Consider the following 12,805-nt stretch of genomic DNA (forward strand, 5'->3'; position numbering starts at 1 on the left):
GGTGTGTTCCTCTGTTCTTTTGTTCGGGACCGCCAAGTGGGCACTCCGGGGAGGAGGACCAATCCACTTCTTGAGTATGTTTATGTGGTATGTCTGGGTTTTTGATGGAGAGAGATGTAACCTGTAGGTGGTCTCTCCTATTGTGTCTATTACTCCGTAAGGACCGACCCACTCATTTTTCTTCGTGATAGAGCACCAGGGCCCAGTCACCTACTCCCATTCTTCGTAGTCGGGTCCCTCTGTCGTGAGCCTTCTTTTGTTTCTTCTGTTGTTGTTCTAGGTTCGTATAGGCCAGACTACGTAGCTTCCCCAACTTGGACCTCAGTTGTGCGGTGTATTCCAGGGGGGGTGTTTCTTTCTTGGTCTTCCTGCGCTTCCCATGCGTCTTTGGTTATCTCTAGCAAGGTTCTTGGTATCTTCCCGTATAGCAGTTCAAAAGCCGAATGACCGAGGCTACTCTGTTTTTGGGCCCGGAGTACGTACAGGGCTAACGGGAGTAGCCGGTCCCAGGCCGGACCTTCGGAGGACAGCATTTTCTTCAAGGTAGTTTTGATGGTCTGATTGTACCTCTCCACGAGGCCGTCTGTCTGGGGGTGGTAAACGGACGTCTTCAGATGATGTATGTCCAGGGATTTGCAGATTTCCTTCATGAGGCGTGATGTAAACGGTGTTCCCTGGTCCGTTACCACCTCTTTAGGAAAGCCCACCCTGGAAAACAATTCTACGAACTTCTCAGCCACATTGGCGGTAGTGGGTGATTTTAAGGGAAAGGCCTCTATGTATCTTGTGGCGTAGTCCACTATCACTACAGCATATAGATGTCCTCTGGGGGTCTTCGGGAGGGGCCCTATAAGGTCCATCCCCACACGCTCAAAGGGCACCCCAATGATTGGCATTGGTTGTAAGGGAGCCGCCGGGGGTCTGTGGGTGTTCCTTCTTTGGCAGATCTCGCACTTTCTACAGTACTCCTGCACATCTCTGTAGATACCTGGCCAGTAGAAATGCCGTATAACACTCTCTGTGGTCTTCTCTTTGCCCGCATGGCCTGCTGTTAGATGAGCGTGTGCAAAAAACAGCACCTGTTCACGAAACGACGTCGGGACCAAGAGCTGCAACTCCTGTCCTGCAGCTGCTTCTCTGTATAACAGTTCCTTTTTTATTATGAACCTGGGATATGAGTGGATGATTTCGTCCTGAGATGCCTGCGCTGCCTCCCATGCGTTAAACAAAGTTCTGTCCTCTGACTGGGCAAAACGGAAGCTGCGGTCAAGGACCCATGGTTCGGAAGTGACCAGAGCCGAATGTGGTTTAAGCTCGGTCAGGGGCTGTTCGTATACTGTTCTTCGAAACAGATCCAGGAAATCCGGTTATCCACACCAAGGATCATCTCCTCTGGTAGGGTCGTCAATACTCCTACCCTTACTGTACACTCAGGGAGGTTGCTAGAGGCAACGGACACCTGGGCCACGGGATACAGCTTTATGTCACCGTGTACGCAACGGATGTGTACTATTGCATCCTGGTCGTATTGGCCGGGCAGGACAAACCTCTCTTGCACCACGGACTGCCTACACCCTGAGTCCAGGAGGGCTTTGATACTATACCCGTTTACCTTCATACTCACATGAAAGGAGGTTCCCAGCTCAGCGGAGTAGAGGACAGCCTTGGGTAGATACCCCACCTCCATAGGTTCCTCGGGAGGTCTTCTCCTGGGACACAGGCGGGCGATGTGCCCCCACTCGCCGCACTCGAAGCATTGAGGGCCTCGAGGTAGGGGAGGCTCCATCCTGATAGGGCGAGGCCGGAAGGGCTCCGGGGTAGGTTTTGCTTTCTTTTCTCCTCTTCCAAGGGACGGCGTTTTTGAGGTCTTCTCTGGTTCCCACCCTATGCCCCGTGGCTGCGCTCGTGCATAGTTGGCGGCCATCTCAATGGCCTGCTCTACCGTGAGTCCCGAGTGCTGTCTCAGCCATCTCTGTGAGCCATAGGGGAGCGCCTCCATGAATTGCTCCAAGTATATTTGTGCCAGGATCTCTTCTTTAGTGCTGGAGCCAGATTTCAGCCACTTGTCGGCCATCATCTTCAAGCAGAAGAAAAGGGTTTTGGGTTCTCTCCCGGGATCCCCTTTTCCTTGCGGAACCTGACGCGGTACGCTTCGGAGTCCAGTCCCAGATGATCCAGTATCACGTTCTTGATTTGAGCATAAGGAGCGTTCCAAGCAGGATTCGCAACCTGATATGCAAACTGGGCCTCCCCAGTTAACAGCGGGGCCAGGAAGAATGGCCACTTTTCTTCGGGCCACCCCAGCGCTCTGGATGCCCGCTCGAAATTCATCAAAAAGGCGTCCGGGTCTTCACCGTGCACGTATTTTTGTAACGATATACCGGAGGTGCTGGGGACATGGGCTCTACTGTCCACAGGAACAAGCCCGGAGGGATGGGTCATCGTTTTCTGCATGTTGTCCATCTGGGATGCTATAGTGTTCTTGAACAGGTCCCTGTCGGCTTGGGCCGATGTCATCTGCCGCTCGACTGCCCATTCAAGTTTCTCCTGCCCCTTTATGAGATGCTGCAACAGGGCGTCCATCTCGGATTCACAGATGGACTGGGATGGATATCCCACTTCTGACACCAGTTGTGAGGGGGCAGGGTCGGGGGACTCAGGGGATGGCGAGTCAGAAACAAGGGGTACAGGATCCAATGAGACAGAGTCAGGAAATAGTGCTCTGAGTGAAGGTTTTATTTTAAGATAGGCTTTACGTCTTTTGGTAGTCACTCTCAGTCTTGCAAATTCAGAGGTCTCCGTTCTGACACCTCTTGTGAATCCTGAGCTATCCAGAATGAAGCAGGGCTGTAGACGAGTCGAGTCGCTCTCTCCGGTCGTGAGGTAAGGAGATGTCGGCCCACTTCAGTACTGGCTCGTGACCCCGTCCGGAGGTATCCCGGAAAATAAAGAAAAGAAAAAGAGCAGTCACTGGGGCGTCCGTGCTGGACTTGCAAGGGCCCGGGGAGTGAGGGAAACCAAGTGCACAATTAAATACAGCCGTCCGTAGTGCTCGTGAGGGGAGGGGCACTTGACTATACAAATTTACACTGGGTCTCGAGGTGTCGACGGGTCACTCCGTCCCACCCAGCCCGCAACTGCACCCCGTACCTTGTCCAGCCACGCTCCTCCCGTGGGACTGTGGCATGGCGAAGCGCCGAATCGGTGGCCTCCTGGCTTGACGATCTCAGCTGGGCTCTCTCCGTACTCTTCTCCTTCTCTGACACTCAACTCCACCGCTCTCCGTCTCCACTCCAATACACCTTCTGCCTCCAGGGAAACGCCGTCCGTCGTCTCTCTCGCTCTTCCGGCTTTTGACTCTCTCACGCTCTCAGGGGGCGGGTCCTCGCCGACGTGTAGTCCCGGGTTAAAGGGACCGTGCTCTTTTTCCGGAGGGTAGTTCCACACACTGTCGACCTCCGTCGCACACCAGTCCCATAGTCCTGTGGCATCAGTCTGTGCAGGGACGACAGAAAGGGGGGTCAGCGGCATAGCAGACCACCAGTCCGTAGGCACATCAGCATAGCCATCAGTCTGTGTAGGGATGACAGAAAGGGGGGTCAGCGGCATAGCAGACCACCAGTCCGCGGGCACATCAGCATTGGCATCCCCAGAATCCGCCTCCCCGTCACACCGAGAAAATTCGAAAATTGTTTATTCCTTCTGCATTGAATGATTTCTTGGAATATGCTGTGTTTAGAATTCTCTCCTTCACCCTAAAATCTGAAAAGTTAAGTAGAATTGTACGCGGATATTTCAAGTTATTGGGTTTATACTGTGTCTCTGTTTGTGAAGGACTTCGGGTCTGACAAATAGGCTATCAGTGGGGTGGGTTGTACGCTATCCCTTTCCACTGCCATGTGTGGTATGTACGCATGCGGTTGTAGCCAATAATGAGCGTGTTGCACCTGTGCACAGATAAAATATAGTTATAAATCTGGTGCCCCGAAACCATCCTTGTGGTATGGCTTTGTTAATATTCTGGACTGTTTACCCGCCCATATTAGCCTCTGCATAGCCGATCGTAGTTTAGAGAACATCGCCTGCGTTAGCCAGATAGAAATATTAATAATAGGTATAAAAATGTAGGCAGGACTATCATTTTTTGCAGAGCTATCCTATCTGGGGCATCTTTATCCATCTATCTATCTGCTCTTCAAGTTTGGTCATCGCCCTTACATAATTTTCTCTTATTACCAGTTCTGAGTTCCTATGTATCCTTATGCCCAGGTATTTTACCGGGTCACTTTGCCATTTCAGGGGATAATTTAAATTTGGGTGGGATGTTGCCAATGTAAGGGGTTTAATCACCGACTTGTCCCAATTTATCTGCAAACCCGAATATTGCTGAAAGTGGACATATTCTCTAATGAGATTATTTAAATGTATGTCGGGGTGGCGAGTGAAGGGCACCATATCGTCAGCATATAGTGATATGCTAAGGGGGCAAATATTAAACTGTAAAGCGGCTTCCGAGTGTCGCTGACGAATTTCACAAGCTAATGGCTCCAAGATCAGCGTGAACAAGATTGGTGAAAGCGGGCAGACCTGTCTCGTCTCTCTACTTATGCTGATAGGGTCAGATGTTTGCCCGTTTATTCTGATTCTAGCAGTGGGACCATTGTATAGGAGTTATATCCATCTCCGGGAAGCCCATTCTGCATAATACTGTGAACATATATCTCCATTCCACTCAATCAAAAGCTTTTGCAGCGTCCAACAGGGCCGCAGCTGCCTGTAGCTCTTGATCCAGGTGGTGGTACAGTGTAAGTACGTGCATATGTTTTGGGTGGTAGATCTAGTTGGTACAAATTCAGCTTGTTCAGACAATACTAGCTTCTCCTGCAGGAGCTGTATCCTGGTAGCAATGACCTTTGCTTGGATCTTAACATGAATATTGATTAACTATAACGGGCGGTAAGAGTCACATCTGGTTAAGTCCTTGTCTGGTTTGAGGAGCGCCACTAGAAGTGCTTCCCTTAGTGAGGCAGGAAGTCTACCTTCTTCCTATGCCATTTTGGCTAGGTGTAGTATCAGCAAGTCCTGATATGCTTTGTAGAACTCGCCGGGGAGCCCGTCTAGTCCGGAGCTTTGTTATTTGGCAAGGAATTTATTGCGTCTTTAAGTTCGTCTTTAGTGATGTGTTGCTAATAAGGTGGGATTTCGCGTTTGTGTATGTTCTCCTTCAACTTGGGTAATATCTCTTTCTATCATTTTTAATTGTGGCTGCATGTCCTTCAAAATCCCAGCATGCTTGCTAATGCAGTGGCCCCTAATTGTAACTTTAAATGCCTCCCATAATGCCCCTGCACTATCCACTGGTCCTGAGTTTAAATCAAAATAGTCCCCTATGGCTTGTCTTAGCTTGCTGTCAAACACCTGGTCTAAAAGGGCGCTCCCTTGCATCCTCCATGTGAATTGCCTAGTTCTGTATGTAGGGACCTCTAGTGTGAGGCGGACAGGTGAGTGGTCTGATAGCGTCTTGGGTAGGTATTCGATTGTTTTTGTCCACGTACATGCTTCTTATGTGAGCAACCAATAGTCTATCCTTGACCATGTGTTATGTTTCGTTGATGTGCATGTTCCCTCCTTGCACCCTCTATATCTCAGCCTCTATATGCCAGTCATCCTCCAAGTCTCCATGCCTTGTTTTAGTACTTTGGCCACTTGTTTGCCATACCTTTCGTTACCAGTTGACCTATCAAGGGCCGGGTCCAGGCATGTATTGAAATCTCCACCCCATATTATTGTCGCGCTTGGTAATTCCCTAAGTTTAGACCATATATCTGCATAAAAACTGGGGTTGTCGGTGTTTGGATCGTAGGAAGTGATTATCGTCAGTACGGTACCTCCAAAATTCCCCTGTACTATAACATAACGGCCTTGGTCGGCTTTAATAGTGTGAATATGTTGGAACGGGGTGCTGCACCTAATTAACAGTAGTACACCTCTAGCATTCGTAAAGTATGAGGACCCCATGAGGTACGATGCCCATCTTGTGCCCACCCATGTTTTATTGATGGATGTAGGGTGTGTTTCTTGTATACATGCCACATCTATGCCATGTTTATCAAAATATGCCAGTACTTTACGCATTTTCTGCGGGTTATAAATGTTAGTTTTCGAGTATTCGAGGCAAGGTCAGCTATACCTATCTTCCCTTATATGAAATAACCACCTCAATTGAAAATTCCAAGTATGGAGATAGACCTGTGTGTACAATTTTACAATGTTGACCAGACTTTTTCTACCTTCCCTGTCCCCTCCCCCCTCCCACTCCGCCCCATTCCGTGTGGAGGAGCCAATCCCAAGTTGTTTTATCATAAAGTCCAACTTCCCCTCCCTCCCTCAAAAAACAAAAACAAAAAAAACCCCGTAAAGTAAACTGGTGTGGTGCACACAGAGGGGCGAGAACTATTAGTCCATTTCCCGTGGATTATCCCCACATGGGCGGACACCCTATCAACTTATATACCAGGAAACTCTATATATTGCATCATACCTACACATTATTTCCACTTAGATAATTGCCAATATTTGGAGCATCATAAAAGGCTAGAAACTATAATATGATCTGACATGTTTTACATTACAGCATTATAGTAGGGTACTCTCTAGTGCGAACATCTGACTTATCTGTTTTTTACATAGCATCCATGTCCCTCGAACCGTCTCAGGCGACGAGCGCAGTTTCTCCATGACCAGAAGAAAAAAGCACTCCATACTTTAAACGACTGCTGCGTTTGTGTAACTGTTTATTTTTGGGGAATGAATGCACACGTGCCGTGCAGTCACCCCTCCTTGCTGCCAGTTCCGTGCTTGTACCAGTTAGCCTTGTTCATTCTGCAGGTATTGATCGCTGACTCCTCCAATTGGTGGTTATTCAACGTCTGATGTAGTAGATTGTTCTTCTTGATCCCCTCTTGGAGATTTCCTTCTCAGTCCTTGTTGACCTTTCTGTTGAAGAAATTTCAGCGCGTCTTTGGGTTCATTGTAAATCTTTGTCTTCCCATAATCTGTGATCTTGAGTCTAGTAGGGGACAACATGGCATATTGTATATTTAAGACTCTCAGTTTTTATTTTGCCGGGCCAAACTTCTTTCTTGCTTCTTGAACAGACACTGTAAAGTCAGGATATAGGGAGATATCCATGCCTTCATGGGTTAATTTCCCCAACTCCCTAGCCTTTAGAAGTGCTACATCACGATCCCTGTAATTGAATATTCGAGCTATGATCAGTCTTGGTCTCCAGCCAGCAGGTGGTATTGGTGCCAAGGATCTATGCGCTCTCTCAACGATGAATATTTAGGAGAATGTCTCCTGTCCCAGCATTGAGATGAGCAGTTGCTCGACATATCGCTCCGTAGGTCCCGTATTCATTGTTTCAGCTATGACCGTCTGGCGGATGTTGTTTCTGCGGGATCTCGCTTCTAAATCTTCTGCTTTCGCTGCTAACGCCGTCAGATGTTTTTCCTTTTCCCCAGCTTCGTGTAAATCTGTACCTGTGCATCTTCAGCCTCGGATATTCGGTGCTCAGCAATATCAAGTCTTTCCATGTGCTTGTCCAAGCTTTCTGACATCCTGTCGACCCAGTATGTCAGAGAGTCTATTTTGCCATCAATGTCTGTTAATGCTGCTTGGATCCTGGTGAACATGGCCTGCACGTCGTAGTTTGTGACCCCTCCTGTAGCGCCAGTCCTCTGCTCCTTGATCTGGTTGCTTTTTGGCCTGTTCAAAAGCGATTTTGGGCTGGGTCCTGTCCGTCTTGCCCATAGTTCTGACTATGCTCAGCTCCTGTGCTAGGGGCTTCAAAGGAGAGCGGTTCCGAACAGGTGCGCAGCAGGGCTGTTGCAGAGGCTGTTTCAGTGGGGGTGAACCTCCTTTATGGTATGTTATACAAAGGTGCGAGCAAATACACCAACCTGGGCAAGCAACAAATTTGAGCAGATTTTAGGCGCAGTGGATCTCTTTCCTCACAGGCTAACACTCTGTGAATACACCAAGCTTCTGTTCGTGTCCCTCCTCACCTTCACTGCAGTGTGGCTTGAAGGTCCAGGGGGTCCAGTGTACGCCACTCCGCGCACTCAGCAAACAATGCCACTACTCAGAGTCTCCTAAGAAACTTAAAATCAGGCTCTCCGAATGACCCTGCACCCCCTACCAAATTAAATCTGGTCTCAGACACTGTGGCTCCAGTCATTCAGGAAGTGATCAATGCCTCGTTGACCTCAGGCTTGGTGCCGCCAACCTGGAAGCAGGCCAAAGTTAAGGCCCTGTTAAAAAAAACAACCTTAACCCCGAAGATTGGGCAAACTATCACCCCATCTCTCTTCTGCCCACTGTTAGTAAACTCACAGAGAAGTATGTCAATTCTTTGCTGGCTACCTTTCTTGAGGATAACAATCTCTTTCATACGACGCAGACAGGGTTTAGGAGAAATCAAGGCACCGAAACAGCGCTTATTGCAGTGGTTGAGGAGGCAAGGAAGATCGTAGACAGCGGGAATCATGCGGCCATACTACTATTAGATCTTAGCGCGGCCTTCGACACCATCAACCACTCCATTCTACTTAATAGGGTGGAGGAGGTCGGTGTCTCGGGCCGCGCACTACAGTGGCTGCAATCCTTTCTGGCTGATAGGACCTTTGTGGTATTTGAAAATGAAGCCTCCTCCCTTCAAATGTGTCTTAACTACTGTGTACCCCAGGGCTCATCCCTCAGCCCCACCTTATTCAATATCTATATGAAGCCGTTGGCTGAGGTGGTGCTTCCCTGGGGAATACAACTTGTTACATACGCAGATGGCACACAACTGATCATCTCACTATCTACCAATGATGCCCCTTTTGAAAGACTCTCCAGCTGCCTTAATAAAGTTCAGGAATGGATGGATGAATCCTTCCTTAAACTAAACGGGTCAAAAACTGAGGTGATGATGCTGGGACATAAAGCACCTACCACAGTGGATGGTTGGTGGCCGGACAATCTGGGCCAACCACCCAAACCTAAGACCCAAATTAAGAGCCTTGGGGTATGGATTGACCCAGCTCTTAATTTTTCTGTCCAGGCTCTGAAGGTAGCTGCCACATGCTACGCACTTATGAGGCTTTTGAGGAAAATTATCGTTCTTCTCTCCTTTGAAGCCAGACGGATACTAGTGCAGGCATTGATTTTGTCATGCCTTGGCTATTCTAATGCACTTTATCTGGGCTCCCCCCAAGGGACAATCAGGACACTGCAGACTGTTCAGAATTGTGCTGCACGTTTGTTGCTGAACACTCCACGTAAAACATCTGCCAAACCTGCACTCCGCCAGTTGCACTGGCTTCCAGTGCAACAGAGGATCGAATGGAAAACCTTGGTGACGGTCCACAAAGTAATCCATAAAAAAGCACCCCTATTGATACAATCATTTTTTTGTCCCCACCTCCCTAACCGGGAATTAAGACCCTCCAACAAGAACCTTCTCTCAATCCCTAAAACCAAAAAGGTGCGGATGGGTGGACGACGTTTCTCCCTACAGGCTTCAAGACTCTGGAACAATCTGCCACTCGATTTGAGAATGGAAAGTAACCATCCTAGTTTCAGGAAGTCATTGAAAACCCTGCTGTTTGTCTAAATTTGGTGAATGAACGTTGTCCAAAGCGCTGGGATGCCTTCGGGTAGCCATGTGCGATACAAATACGTAATCATGCATTCATTCATTCATTCATTCATTCATTCATTCATTCATTCATTCATTCATGCCCCAGCAGCCCCCTACTTTACTGGGCTCCGCTTGTCGCCCCTGATGATGCCGCTGAGTGGGGGTGTGACATTCGCCCCACCGTGCCACCTCCAATTTATCCTGAGACTGGGTCATGTACTGTCTTTGAATTTAGAGGTATCCGGGCGCTGCCCGGCAGCTCCCAGGTCCTAGCCGACAGCTGTAGATTTCAGTTTGCACCACCCGCGTGCGTCTCAAGACCAGGCCACAAACCTGCACCAAGGCTGATGTGCGCAGATGTAGCGTGGGGGGTCTACCAGTTCAGCCTCTCCTGCCAGGCTCCTCAGTGCATTATGCCCATGCCGCCGCTCTATATTGTGGCCAATAAGCGCTGCAAATATCGTCTCTGGCTCCCAGTGCGGTATTTCTCCTCCCCGGGGTCCATCTTGATTAATTTGCGTGTTGTCTCCCCCTGGCACTCCGCATCTACTGTGCCTTTTTACCCTTCAGCAGCAGTGTGCAGTGTGCAGTGTTCAGTCCGCCTTATATATATAAGTCGGGGGCACTTTCGATACCTCTGCGGTGTTTCCACTCCGTGTACTTAATCAAGACGGTGCCTTCCCCTATTTTTCCCGGCCTGCGCCATCGCCACCACTCACCCCGCAGCTGCTCCGCCACAGTCAGGCCACAGTTATCTCATTGCCTCCAGTACCTTCAAGTATGTCATTCCGACCGTACCGGACCTCTCGTCGGGGCCGAGCTGTGTGCTCTACGTCTCGGGCGTGCGTCCTACTGCAGGCCACCGCTGTGGTTTTGGTTTCTTCAGGCCAGGCCACAAGCACTCCGTGACGCATTTCAGGCTGTGGAGTGCGACAGAGTGAAATTCCCCAGTTCGAGCAGGTACCCGATGTTTCAGTAGTTTCAGGCCTTGCTATTGCTCCGTAGTTAAGTTTCCATCATGGAGGATTTTGAAGGATATTTAAGGCACCTGAGAGGAGCTCGCCTAAGTCGCGGCCATCTCGCTTCATGGTAAGCTCCGCCCCCCTTTTTCTCCAACTTTAGGATAATCAAAGACTGGGGAAAAAAACTTAATGCTCTAATTTATACCTTGCAGTTTGCATGCAGCTCTTACATGATAGTTCATAGCTCACGGTTCTATGTTAGAATTTTAACTTATTAACTACAAGTAAAAATAGAGTCTCTCTGACAAAATCAGTAACCCACTGACCTATTTAAATTATGTGCACTTTGTGATCTGCATGGTACATGTTCTTAGCAGCAGGCACATTAATCCTCTGAGCTTCCTTTCCAGGAGTCAAAACCTCAACTATACAAAACACCATCTCTCTCTCTACTAAGAACGTTAATCACTGGAGTTATCAATTACATTTTTATTGTTGCTAAAAAATTTTGGAGGCCAGGAAGGAAACAGCAAGTGCTTTTAAAACCATATTATAATTGCAAACACAACGATCCCACCTGAAGTCAACGTCAGCCGCGGTCCATGCAGGTAACAGCGGTGGGGCGCTGGGAGCGGGTAAGGGGGGATTTCCAAGGATGATGTAGAGGGCAAATTAATTATTTATTTAATTTTCCCTCTGTGTCGTCGATCGAAATCCCCCCTTACCCGGCCCCTCTGTCCCATCGCTGTTTGCTGCCCAGACCGCAGCTGGTCAGCACCTGGGGCAGTCGCAGTGCCCTAGAGCCACCATTCTCAAGGGTCCTGTGACCTCAGTGACAGAGTCCCTGTCACTCTATGGTGTGCTGCTTCATAGTCCTGTCTGCAAGACTGGAGGTGAACTTCAGAATGAATTGTGGTGGACAAACCTTCAAGGTTAACCCACACTTTCCACTGCTAGGGTCCACCTGCTTGTGCTAAGACACCTGGGGGCATATTATCAAGGGGGTTTATCTCCGCTTTTTTGGCTTTAAAAGCCAAGAAAGCGGAGATAAAATTATCTCCCTATTACCTAGCTGTCGCTAACACCAGTTAGCGACAGCTAGTAGGAGATAGCGACCATCTTGGGCCCCACTTTGCATGTCACTGATATTTATCACTAATGACATGCAAAGTGGGCGTGCCAAGATGTTAGCGACTGGAAACAGTTGCTAACATCGCTATCTCCTATTACCAAATTTTGGAGATATTCGCGCTAAGCGCGAATATCTCCAAAAGCTATCACCTGCCCTGAGCAGTTCTTAGCCATGTTATCCAATGGGAGGTGGATAACATGGCTAAGAGCATTAGCTCGCTAATGACTTTTCAGCGATATTCATGCATTGCGGCCGATTTTTATCGCATTTGCGATAAACCTTGGTAATACCAAGGTTTATCTGCGATAAAAATCTCTGCAGCCCGGCGATAATTTTTTCACGCTAACCAAGCAATAGCGTTAATTATCGCTATTGCTTGGTAATATGCCCCCAGGGGTTTTAAGATCTTGCGGGCCTTCTAAAGTCTAGCATGGAAATGTGCTCCCTCAGGGGGAGTGGTTTGGTGGACTGGTCATGAAGGCTAAATCTGGTTCCCCAGTTCCAAATTCAGCAGCTCTGACCATAGTGCCACATCCCCTCTCCCCCCACTGAACACCATACTGCCCCACTGAGAGAAACTTGCACTGCACTGACCCGCTATAAATACCTGTATGTATCTCAATTCAAATTACGCACTAGAGAAGAGCAATATGCTGCCTAAAAAAAAGCACATTCTAGAAAAAGCAAACACTCATAGGGAATGCAAGCACGTGAAATGTAAGCAGGAACAACATGGTTACCTTTTTCTTTTTACACTCATTATTCAGAAATTAGTGAGTTCTTTTGCCCGAAAACTTATGACTACAGGGCCCAGAAGGGACCTGCTTCAATGCCCATTGCTTTTATCCTTACAAAACGTAAGCAGCATGCTTTAAAAATACCTCATTTTTGAATACAGAGCCGCAGCATGCATTTTGTTTTCAAATTCACCCATCAAGCAGGTATTTCAGTACCTCCAGGAATAGTGCACTATCCCACCCAGGAAAAACAATGTTGTCCAACGAGCGACGAGAAAACATAAGTAGC

The 12,805-nt window shown here is 48.4% G+C and overlaps 1 protein-coding gene across 1 annotated transcript in view; it reads right to left on the reverse strand.

The window, feature by feature from the left end:
- Positions 1–7,499: 7,499 nt before the first annotated feature.
- The window catches only part of LOC147671298 (uncharacterized), a 58,668-nt gene continuing 53,362 nt past the window's right edge, over positions 7,500–12,805 (reverse strand). The window contains exon 4 of the mRNA XM_086948090.1: positions 7,500–7,767. Coding sequence (XP_086804216.1) covers positions 7,500–7,767 — 268 coding nt within the window. The remainder of the gene's footprint in view (positions 7,768–12,805) is intronic.

The sequence above is a fragment of the Lissotriton vulgaris genome, unplaced genomic scaffold (assembly GCF_964263255.1).
Source record: "Lissotriton vulgaris unplaced genomic scaffold, aLisVul1.2 SCAFFOLD_773, whole genome shotgun sequence".
NCBI classification, from domain to species: Eukaryota; Metazoa; Chordata; class Amphibia; order Caudata; family Salamandridae; genus Lissotriton; species Lissotriton vulgaris.